Source organism: Anolis sagrei, chromosome 2 (assembly GCF_037176765.1).
Source record: "Anolis sagrei isolate rAnoSag1 chromosome 2, rAnoSag1.mat, whole genome shotgun sequence".
Classification (NCBI taxonomy): Eukaryota; Metazoa; Chordata; class Lepidosauria; order Squamata; family Dactyloidae; genus Anolis; species Anolis sagrei.
The window spans coordinates 9,388,627-9,400,533 of NC_090022.1; the positions used below are offsets into that span (position 1 = coordinate 9,388,627).

General features: G+C 48.6%; 1 protein-coding gene across 1 annotated transcript in view; it reads right to left on the reverse strand.

Annotated features, from left to right (window-relative positions):
• Nucleotides 1-381: 381 nt before the first annotated feature.
• The window catches only part of LOC132766029 (zinc finger protein 431-like), a 58,256-nt gene continuing 46,730 nt past the window's right edge, over nt 382-11,907 (reverse strand). Inside the window, exons 2-6 of the mRNA XM_067465487.1 lie at nt 8,530-9,025; nt 8,014-8,158; nt 4,628-4,698; nt 3,563-3,689; nt 382-2,675 (exon numbers count right to left, since the gene is read on the reverse strand). Coding sequence (XP_067321588.1) covers nt 1,111-2,675; nt 3,563-3,689; nt 4,628-4,698; nt 8,014-8,158; nt 8,530-8,967 — 2,346 coding nt within the window. The 5' untranslated portion in view covers nt 8,968-9,025 and the 3' untranslated portion in view covers nt 382-1,110. The remainder of the gene's footprint in view (nt 2,676-3,562; nt 3,690-4,627; nt 4,699-8,013; nt 8,159-8,529; nt 9,026-11,907) is intronic.

Consider the following 11,907-nt stretch of genomic DNA (forward strand, 5'->3'; position numbering starts at 1 on the left):
ATCACTTTCATAGAATCATAGAGTTGGAAGAGACCTCATGGGTCATCCACTCCAACTCCATTCTGCCAAGGAACAGGAAAATCGTATTCAAAGCACCCCTGGCAGATGGCCATTCAGCCTCTGCTTAAAAGCCTCCAAATATGGAGCCCTCCACCACACTCCAGGGCAGAGAGTTCCACTGCTGAACACTTCTCACAGTCAGGAAGTTCTTCCTCATGTTCAGGTGGAATCTCCTTTCCTGTAGTTTGAAGCCATTGTTCCATTGCGTCCTCGTCTCCAGGACAGCAGAAAACAAGCTTGCTCCCTCCTGACTTTTGTCAGCGTTAGCAGAGTATAGCAGAAGCTTTTGAAGCTCAGAATAACAGACTCTGGAGACTCTGGTAAAAGCAGGTATTCAGCTTTACTAAAGCAGCTCAAAATATACACCATACACGATCAGCAGACAGACACGAAGAACAAACCGAAAAAGATAGAAGCCAATACACACACTGTAGCTAGAAGGGAGTTACCTCTGTTCCCTCCCTAATCTCTCAAGGCAAGAACTCAGGGTCACATCTTCACAGCTTGCTAACTCTGCTGTTTAACCCTTCTGTGTCAGAATACATTCTGGCAATACAATCCTTTTACAATCACAATCCTATTACATAAAATTACATTTAAACGCACATCATACAAAAACCATACACTGACAACTTTCCCTCACATCTTTCTACATGGCCCTCATCATGTTTCCTCTCAGCCTTCTCTTCTTCAGGCTAAACATGCCCAGCTCTTCATGCCACTCCTCATAGGGCTTGTTCTCCAGACCCTTGGATCATTTGAGCCGCCCTCCTCTAGACACATTCCAGCTACACAACATCTCCCTTCAATTGCAGTGCCCAGAATTGGACACAGTGTGGTTCCAGGTGTGGTCTGACCAAGGCAGACTAGAGCACAGGTAGCATGAAACTAAGAAGAAAATTGTCAAAGAAATTGGACTCAAGCCAAGTGTTACTGGAAGCTATTTCATCTGCCATTTCCATGTTGCAAAACATTTTATTAATTTTGTCCCAACTCTATGGATGATGTCTCTCCTGTATGTAGTCTGTGATAGTTCAAAAGGTAAGAAGCTCAACTAAAACATTTCCCACATGCCTGCACTTGTATGTTTTTAGCCTGTGTATATTCTCTAGTGCTTGTTATTGGAGGACGTTTAAATAAAACATTTCCCATACTGCTGGATCTTTTAACCTTTCTATCCTTTGTGTAGTTTTTTGTGGGTGTGGGGAAAGCAAAACCTTTCTCACACTTCTGGCATTTCTGTCCTGTGTGGAGTCTTTTGTGGCTCACCAAGGCTGAACTGTGAACAAAACATTTCCCACACTCCTGGCATTGGTATGGTTTCTCTCCAGAGTGGAGTCTTTTGTGCCTCACCAAGTCTGAATGGCAAGCAAAACACTTCCCACACTCCTGGCATTGGTATGGCTTCTCTCCGGTGTGGAGTTTTTTGTGCCTCACCAAGTATGAACTATGAGCAAAACATTTCCCACACTCCTGGCATTGGTATGGTTTCTCTCCTGTGTGGAGTCTTTTGTGCCTCAGCAAGACTGAACTGTGAGCAAAACATTTCCCACACACCTGGCATTGGTATGGCTTCTCTCCTGTGTGGAGTCTTTTGTGGCTCACCAAGTGTGAACTGCGAGCAAAACATTTCCCACACTCCTGGCATTGGTATGGTTTCTCTCCTGTGTGGAGTCTTTTGTGGCTCACCAAGTCTGAAGGGTAAGCAAAACATTTCCCACACTCCTGGCATTGGTATGGTTTCTCTCCGGTGTGGAGTCTTTTGTGGCTCACCAAGTCTGAAGGGTAAGCAAAACATTTCCCACACTCCTGGCATTGGTATGGTTTCTCTCCGGTGTGGAGTCTTTTGTGGCTCACCAAGTCTGAAGGGTAAGCAAAACATTTCCCACACTCCTGGCATTGGTATGGTTTCTCTCCGGTGTGGAGTCTTTTGTGCTTCACCAAGTCTGAACGGTCAGCAAAGCATTTCCCACACTCCTGGCATTGGTATGGTTTCTCTCCTGTGTGGACTCTTTTATGTCTCACCAAGTGTGAACGGTCAGCAAAACATTTCCCACACTCCTGGCATTGGTATGGCTTCTCTTCTGTGTGGGATCTCCAGTGGCCTATAAGTTGTGCATTTTGAGTAAAACATTTCCCACACTTCTGGCACTTGTACCCTTCCTTTTCTGTGTGAAGCTTTTTGTGCCTCATCAGTTGTGAACGGGTAGGAAAACACTTTCCACACTCCTGGCATCTATATAGTTCCTGTCCTGTGTGAAATTGCTCATGTTTCAAGTGTGAACTCTGCAAAAAAGATGTCCCACACTCCCGGCTTATGATATCGTCAGTTCCTTGAAAGATTTCTTCTTGACTCTGATGTGGCGATTCGTAATCAGCAGTACATTTTGCTGATATTTTCCGTTTACAATGGCTTCTCCCAGCACTGAGTGTCTTGTGAAGTCTAAGTCCCATATTTTGCGTAAAACATTGTCCACATACATTGCATTTGTAGGGCCTTTCTCTGGCAGAATCTCCATTTTCACTGTGAGTTTGCTGGTGTCTAGGAAGGTCCCCATTGTGTCCCAAATGCGTCCTGTGTTTGGTGCACACATTGCTCTTCTTCCAGTTATCTGCTGGGAAGAAGAAGGGCAGAAACAATCATTCCTCAGCGTGAGTGATGAGGACTCTGAGGAAGTGGGATAAGGAGTGGATTGAAAGGATTCCTAAAACAGCGTAGATATGGAGGTAGAGAAGAGAGAACTGTTGTCGTTTCCCCACCCCTTGTTCAGTCAAGATGGACCCTGTTGGACTGCCTTGAGGCTCTAAGAGAGATTGAGTCACATATGCTCCAGAGGCTACTGAATGGGATTCTTACAGTCCCTTCTTCCCTCCTTTTTATTTCTCTCCCCAACCAGTTTGATGACTGCTACATGCCTCTCCCAGGGCACAATCAACCCTGAGCCCTCGTCGTTCACAATCAGAGAACATAGACTGCATTACAAGTCACCATAATGCGGATGACTGAGGTCGGGGGCTGTTTGTGTGCTGGGAGAGGCAACGCAGAAAGCGAGCTTAGCCGTCAGACATGCAAAGCCCAGCCTGCCTGGTTGGGAGGAAAAACTCAGCTGAATACCACACCGGAAAAAAGAAGTATAGCTGCATCTGCGTATCTGAAGCCACGGAAGTGTGTTCTTTTTGATTATCCATTCTCTGGCCCCTCTTTCTAGAGGGGAGTTTTCCAGAATTGGGGGGGGGGGTGTCTTTTGCTGCGAGGGAGTGTGGTGCGCTTGCACTTGGCTCCAGTTATGGAAGTCTTCCCACTGGAGGGTGAATTGGTGCCAACACCACTGTGACTCAGGCACCAATTCCATGTTACACTTCTGTCCTATATTTCCAACCAAAGCCCTGCCTTGAGAACTCTCAGAGACTGGGATGATGGAGGATCCTGCTCCCACCAGAGAGCTGCTGACTGGGATGCTGCATTTTGGAACAGAAATCCCCAGGAATGAGGGGGCCTTACCAAGAGAGTCCACCATCCCATGAATCTCCTCCATGATTTGCATGTGCAAGGCTTTCTGGTCAGGATCCAGGAGAACCCACTCCTCCGGGGGGAAAGGGACAGCCACCTCCTCAAAGGCAATTGGGCCCTGGAGGGAAAAGAAAGAGAAATCCTTCCCACCTGAGACTTGTATACCTGTGCATCTCACTGTTGGCTCATGTCCAACTTGTGGTCTACCAACACTCCAAGATCCCTTTCACATGGACAGTTGTCGAGCCAGATCTTACCCATCCTGTTTCTGTGTGTTGCGTATTTCCTACATTCCTCTTTGTTGAAATCAATTTTTAGTTTTCAACAAGCTCTCTAACATGTTGAGGCCATTTTGAATTCTGATCCTGTCTTCTGGAGTATTAGCTATCCCTCCTCATTTGGTGTCATCTGCAAACATGATAAGCACGCCCTCTGAACCTTCATCCAAGTCAATAAGAAAGGTGTGGAACAGCACTGGGCCCAGGACAGAACCCCCAAAAGAGCCCTGCAGCACTCCTCCCTTCTTTCCAGGATGAAGAGGAACCTCTGGTGAGCACCCTCTGTCTCCATCTTGCTCAAGCGGAATACAGATTCCCTTTTGGGAGAGGACTGAGGCCACGTTCTCCCTCTTCCCCACCCCCTGTGGTCATTTCACCACCTTCTCCAGGCACAGACCCTATCACTTCTTTGTTTTTCCTTCTTCTACTGACACAACCAAAGAACCCGCTTTTCATTCTTTGTAATCTCTCTGGCAAGGTTGTCAGACCTTTTTCTTACTTATGCTGGTTAGTTCTTTGAATTCTTTGGTGATTTCCCCCCTTTTCCGTTTCTCGAACACATCCCTTTTAAATCTTAGCTCAGCTGGTTTCTTTAGACTACTCTTATTTATTTATTTTCCTCCTTGTTGCCACTGTTTCCAATTGTGCCTTCAGTATCTCACATTTAAAAAAACCCCAGTCAATCTTTTTTGTTTCAAGAGATGTTTGATGATGAAGCCTGGAAGAAATGACCCCCAGGCATCTCCCTTCCTCCTCTCCCAGGAATCCTTCTGCTTACCTGATTCACTTCCACTCCATCACAAAGCGGAAGAAATGACTGAGGATTCGGCAACAGCATCATTCCAGCCCCTGGGAAAGAGAGAGAGAGAGAGAGAGAGAGAGAGAGAGTAAAGTGTGGACAGCTGATCACATAGACATGCCTCAGAGGTTACAATTACAGTCCTATAAAGAAACCTATGAGGAAATGACCCTATGAACTCAGGGGCATTCAACAGCCCAAGAATATGTAAAATTTTAGGGTTTAGGACTTTGCCTCACAAGGAGTGCTGTGAGGAGGTTGAAAGGAAAGGAGTCCTGGGATTGGTATTTGAATTGACTAAAGTTACTGTTTGTTGCCTGTTTGTCTTCCAGCTCAGTTTCAAGGCTCATCTTCAGTTTCGGTGATTGTGAGAGTGGTCCAGCATTTCTGGGTTCACAAATAATATGCTGTGCCCAGGTTGGTTCATGAAGGGCTCGGCTATGGCTGACTTCTCTGGTTGAATCAGTCTGCAGTGCCTTTCCTTTGCCTTAATTCATGTCTGGGCAATGCTGCTGTGGTGTTTGGTGGCCCCTCTGTAGACTTGTCCACGGCTGCATGGTATACAGTAGACTGCTGCAGAGGTGAGAGGACCCCTCTTGTCTTTTGCTGAGCGTAGCATTTGTACAAACCCACCCAGATATATAAACTGAGGAGCTGGCAGTGATGAAGCGAAGGAAGAGGGAACTAGAGAGCGTGTGGCGCTCGGATCCGAGCGAGTCAAATCGAGCACGGTTTGTGTCCTTTCTTAGGGCATATGCCGCGGCAATAAAGGCCGCAAAGAAAACCTTCTTTGCGGCCACTATTGCGTCTGCAAAGAACCGTCCGACTGAGTTGTTTCGGATTGTCAGAGGTCTTTTAACTCCCGCCACCTCAGGTGGGAGCCCTGACAATTCGGTCACGCGCTGTGAAGCATTTGCTCGGTTCTTTGCAGACAAAGTCGCCTTGATCCGTTCTGAGCTGGACGCCGCGTTAAATGCAGTCTCCGAGGATGTAACAAGAGCACCTGCTTGTCCTATTTTGATGGATTCTTTTCAGTTTGTGAAACCCGAGGATGTGGACAAGATACTTGGAGGAATGAGGCCCACCACGTCCATCCTAGACCCCTGCCCATCCTGGCTTCTAAGGGAGGCCAGAGGGGGATTGGCTGAGTGGGTAACAGTGGTGGTGAATGCCTCCCTTCGGGAAGGCAAGATTCCAGCGAGCCTAAAACAGGCTATTATAAAGCCGCTGTTGAAGAAACCATCACTGGACCCCACTAAATTGGACAACTTTCGGCCTGTTTCCAATCTCCCCTTTTTGGGCAAAGTCATGGAAAGCGTGGTGGCCTCACAACTCCAGGTATTCTTGAGAGACACGGATTATCTGGATCCGGCACAGTCTGGTTTCAGACCGGGACATGGTACCGAGACGGTCTTGGTCGCCTTAGTGGATGATCTGCGTCGGGAGCTAGACAGGGGGAGTGTGTCCCTGTTGGTGCTCCTGGACCTCTCAGCGGCCTTCGATACCGTCGACCACGGTATCCTTCTGGGGCGCCTTGCGGAAATGGGCCTTGGGGGCATTGCTTTGCAGTGGCTCCAGTCATTCCTGGAGGGCCGCACCCAGAAGGTGTTATTGGGGGACTCCTGTTCTACACCACAACCTTTGACTTGTGGGGTTCCACAGGGTTCCATACTGTCCCCCATGCTGTTTAATATCTACATGAAGCCGCTGGGTGAGATCATCCGGAGTTTCGGGGTGCGGTGTCATCTGTACGCAGATGATGTCCAACTCTGTCACTCCTTCCCACCTGCTACTAAGGAGGCTGTCGAGGTCCTGAACCGGTGCCTGGCTGCTGTAACGGTCTGGATGAGGGCGAACAAACTGAAATTAAATCCAGACAAGACAGAGGTACTCCTGGTCAGTCGCAAGGCCGAACGGGGTATAGGGTTACAGCCTGTGCTGGATGGGGTCGCACTCCCCTTGAAGGCGCAGGTTCGCAGCTTGGGTGTGACCCTGGACTCATCGTTGAGCCTGGATCCCCAGGTGTCAGCGGTGACCAGGGGAGCATTTGCACAGCTCAGGCTCGTGCGCCAGCTGCGCCCGTATCTCGGGAAGTCTGACTTGGCCACGGTGGTACACGCTCTGGTCACATCCCGCCTTGACTACTGCAACGCTCTCTACGTGGGGCTGCCCTTGAAGACGGCCCGGAAGCTTCAGCTGGTTCAGCGCGCGGCAGCCATGTTACTAACTGGAGCGGGTGGCAGGGAGCATACATCGCCCTTGTTGTCCCAGCTCCATTGGCTGCCGATTTGCTACCGGACCCAATTTAAGGTGCTGGTTTTGGCCTACAAAGCCCTAAACGGTTCCGGCCCAAAATACCTTTCGGACCGCATCTTGGCCTACGAGCCCACGAGGACCTTGAGATCGTCTGGGGAGGCCCTTCTCTCGATCCCGCCTGCCTCACAGGCACGTTTGGCGGGGACGAGGGAGAGGGCCTTCTCGGTGGTGGCCCCCCGGCTGTGGAACACTCTCCCTGCAGACATCAGACAGGCGCCCTCCCTCATGTCCTTCCGAAAAAGCCTCAAGACATGGCTGTTCGAGAAGGCATTTAATTAAGTGCTATAACAATGTGGTAAAGATGACTGGAATGGAACAAGGAATATGAGATTGGTTATGATTCCACTATGAGACGAAGCGGATTTTTAGTGTAGTTTTTGTAATTGTTATGTAGTTTATATGTTGTTGTAATTGCCTCTTTGTAAATTGTCTTTTATATGTGTGTACACCGCCATGAGTCGCCCTAAAGGGCTGAGAATGGCGGTTAATAAATGCATCAAATAAATAATAAATAAATAAATAAATAAATAAACCTCACTTACTTAGTTTCCAACAGACCCCTCAACCTCTGAAGATGCCTGGCATAGATGTGGGTGAAACGTCAGGAGAGAATCCTTCTGGAACATGGCCAGACAGCCCGAAAAAGGCATAGCAAAACAATAATAATAATAAGCATAACACTATTATTATTATTATTATTATTACTATTATTATTATTATTATTATTATTATTTTATTTCTTATCTGTCTCTGTCTGGCTCGAGGAGGGTTATAACACAATTTACAAAACACAAACATTGCAAAATTCAACAAATATACATATTTCTATAAAAGATCCACATTTAAACTAATTTTCTATGAAATATATATTAATGTACATAATAGATATCAAAGAAAGGATGTGAGTTTAAGATATATACCCATCTCAAGATCAAATGATCCGGCATATGCACCTTCTCAAACTCAAACTGGGGATGTGCTACAATCCCCTCAAAGGGGAATTTCCACTGGCATAAAAGACCAAAACTCCCAGAAGGGTTCCTTCTTACCCTGCCAGGCTGCAGCCCCCTCTCCTTCCTCTCCTTCCTCTCCTTCCTGCTTCAGCTCCTTCTGCCGGAGGCTCTGCGTGGTGTCCGAGTGAGGCTTTTCTGATGAAGGGACATCAGGCTGGACTTCTATGCAGTTATTTTGGGCCTGGAAGAGCAGATAGTATTCCAGAAGTAGTACGGAGAATTTTCAAAAATATCACAGACCTATGTGCAGAAACTGCATGGATTTCCTTGGAAAGAATAACTTCTGAGATGGCCACTTAACGAATGCTACACTCCCCCTCCCATAATTTTCAGTGTGATATCCCGGGTCAACAAATTTGGATAGAGCAGCAACCGAGCTTACAGTGGATATGGAGGTGAGAGCAGGAGGGGCAGAGCAGGGCGGAAGAGAGGCCGAGGGAGCAGAGTCCGGCTTCTCCCTCACATTGGTCCTATTTTGGAAGAAGGGCAGGATGTACGTTCAATCTCTCCATCTGTCCCAAGGTGAGGGAACCCAAGAGGCAATGTTCTCACCTGTCCTTCCTGCTTCTCGTCCTCTGCACGACTCAGGAGGAAGCCTTCCGCCAGGGCCACCGCCTGGGAAGAGGTCTCTGCCCCACACTCTCGGACCCAGCTCCCCATCTCTGGGGGCAGGATGCTCAGGAACTGCTCCAGGATCACCAGGTCCAGCATCTCCGCCTTGGAGAGTTGCTCTGGCTTCAGCCACTGGCGGCAGAGAGAGTGGAGGCGGCTGCAAACCTCTCTGGGTCCCTCGCCCTCTCGGAAGGAGGAATGCCTGAAGCGCTGGCACTGTATATTTGTATTCAGGAACGTCTGTGTAGTTCCTTCCCAGGATTCCCCACTGCTCCCGGAGGCCTTTCCTGCTTCAGGTCCAGGTGAGTTGGGTCTCTCCATGTTGGAGCCATTGTTGGATGGAGAAGCAAACAGTATCCAAGATGCGTTTCCTCCCATTTCTCTCAAGGGAAAGAAATCCCTCCACAGGCTGTACTCCAAAATGCTCACGTTTCTTCTGTGAAAGAAAGGCAGAATCAGAGAACAGGTGTCAGGAGGCTTTTTCTTGGAGAGTGAACTCACAAGCCCTTTATTGACTTCAGAGCCAGGTCATGTTGTTTGTTGTTTATACTTTGGCTTTATTTTGTTGTAATATGTTGTTCGGGCTTGGCGCCATGTCAGCCGCTCTGAGTCCCCAGATTATGATTATTATGAATGGTGGGCCCTCCTTCCTTCCACTGGGGCCTCTGCTTCTCCAGCCTCCAGGCCCACCCGGCCTCCCAGTGAGCTCCCCTTCAGTCCCAACCCAGGCTGGATCCCCCCAGGATTCCCTCAGCTGAGGCTCCCTCATCCATGGCCTCTCTTGTACTCTTCATAAACTCAGTGTTCAAGAGACTTTAAATAATAGATCTCTCAGCACTCTTCAATGGGAATAGAAGTGGTTGCACACCTTGTTCTCTCTCCCCAGTTGGAGAATGCAGGGACCCCCAACCAACCCCAGGTGAGGCCAGGCCTGGGCCCCCTTTGGCCCTCCTTCCCTCCCTCCAGGTGTGTTTGCTGGGCTTCAGCCCCTCTTCCGCCCTTTGGAGAAGGAAGAGGAAGAAGGCTCACCGGAAGGAGGAGAGGAAGAAGGAGGAAGGGTGAGAGGCCAAGAGAACCCACTCCTCTCTGCTATCCGGATCAGGAAGTGTGAAGGAGAGAGAGACTCTGGTTCCTAGAGGGACAGGAAAGGCGGGTCTGGGTGGAGGCCCACTTCCTTCCTGCCTCTCTAGGAACCAGACTCCCTCCCCTTCACCCTTCTTCCTTGCCCAGCCTGACACTCCAAGGAGGGGAAAGAGCCTCTCTCCATTTTTATTTTTTATTTATTTTTGTCTGATTAGTGTCTTGAGAAACTGCAAGTCTCTTCTGTTGTGAGAAAATTGCTCAGAGGATGCCCAGATGTTTTACCCTCCAGTGGGAGGCTTCTCTTCCCTCCCCTCCTAAGAAGTTGGAGCTGACAGGTGGGAGCTCACCCTGCTCCCCGGAATACAACCACAGACCTTTCCGTCCGCAGTGCTGCCGGCAGAAGGGCTGGACCCACGACACCAACTGGGGTTTCAACTAAAGATGACAGCATAGATCTAGAGATGGAAGAAAAAAATCAGTATTTATAGGATGGTTAGTGAGATAGTATCATAGAATCAAAGAGTTGGAAGAGACCCCATGGGCCATCCAGTCCAACCCCATTCAGCCAAGAAGCAGGAATATTGCATTCAGATCACCCCTGACAGATGGCCATCCAGCCTCTGCTTAAAAGCTTCCAAAGAAGGAGCCTCCAGCACACTCCGGGGCAGAGAGTTCCACTGCTGAACGGCTCTCACAGTCAGGAAGTTCTTCCTCGTGTTCAGATGGAATCTCCTCTCTTGTAGTTTGAAGCCATTGTTCCATGGCGTCCTAGTCTCCAAGGAAGCAGAAAACAAGCCTGCTCCCTCCTCCCTGTGGCTTCCTCTCACATATTTATACATGGCTATCATATCCCCTCTCAGCCTTCTCTTCTTCAGGCTAAACATGCCCAGCTCCTTAAGCCGCTCCTCATAGGACTTGTTCTCCAGACCTTTTATCATTTTAGTTGCCCTCCTCTGGACACATTCCAGCTTGTCAATATCTCTCTTGAATTGTGGTGCCCAGAATTGGACACAATATTCCAGGTGTGGTCTAACCAAAGCAGAATAGAGGGGTAGCATTACTTCCTTAGATCTAGACACTATGCTCCGATTGATGCAGGCCAAAATCCCATTGGCTTTTTTTGCCGCCACATCACATTGTTGGCTCATGTTTAACTTCTTTTCCACGAGGACTCCAAGATCTTTTTCACACGTACTGCTCTCGAGCCAGGCATTGTCTCCCATTCTGTATCTTTGCATTTCGTATTTCCTGCCAAAGTGGAGTATCTTGCATTTGTCACTGTTGAACTTCATTTTGTAAGTTTTGGCCAATCATCTCTCTAATCTGTCAAGATCGTTTTGAATTCTGCTCCTGTCCTCTGGAGTATTGGCTCTCCCTCCCACTTTGGTGTCGTCTGCAAACTTGATGATCCTGCCTTCTAGCCCTTCATCTAAGTCATTAATAAAGATGTTGAACAGGACCGGGCCCAGGACAAAACCCTGCTGATGGCACTCCGCTCGTCACTTCTTTCCAGGATGAAGAGGAAGCATTGGGGAGAATCCCCCTCTGGGTTCGTCCATTTAACCAATTACAGATCCAGGCATGTAGCCGGGAAAGAATCCCACTGGAGCATTGCAGCGCACCCAAATACCTGGGAGTCACTCTGGACCGTGCTCTGACCTACAAGAAGCACTGCCTGAAGATCAAGCAAAAAGTGGGAGCTAGAAACAATATCATACGAAAGCTGACTGGCACAACCTGGGGATCACAACCAGAAACAGTGATGACATCTGACCTTGTGCTCTGCTATTTTGCTGATGAGTATGCATGCCCAGTGTGCACCCTACACCACTGGAGAAACTACACTGATTAGCCCGTATTGCACCACCTGACATCCGCCGGGAATGTAGCAGCCTATAGTGAAAGGACCAAGGCAGAGACATCTCCAGCTCATCCCCTGTTTGGGTATCAACCAGCACGTCAACGACTGAAATCAAGAAATAGTTTTCTAAGATCTACAGAGGCACTCGCTGGAACACCTCAGCAAGCGAGAGTCCAAAAGTGGCAGGCTCAAACACAGAACCTCAACCAATGACTGATACCAAATGAGAGACTCCCCACTGGGCACACAGAAGACTGGGCGACTTGGAAGGCGCTGAACAGACTGCGCTCTGGCACCACGAGATGCAGAGCCAACCTTAGGAAATGGGGCCACAAAGTGGAATCCACGACATGCGAGTGTGGAGAAGAGCAAAC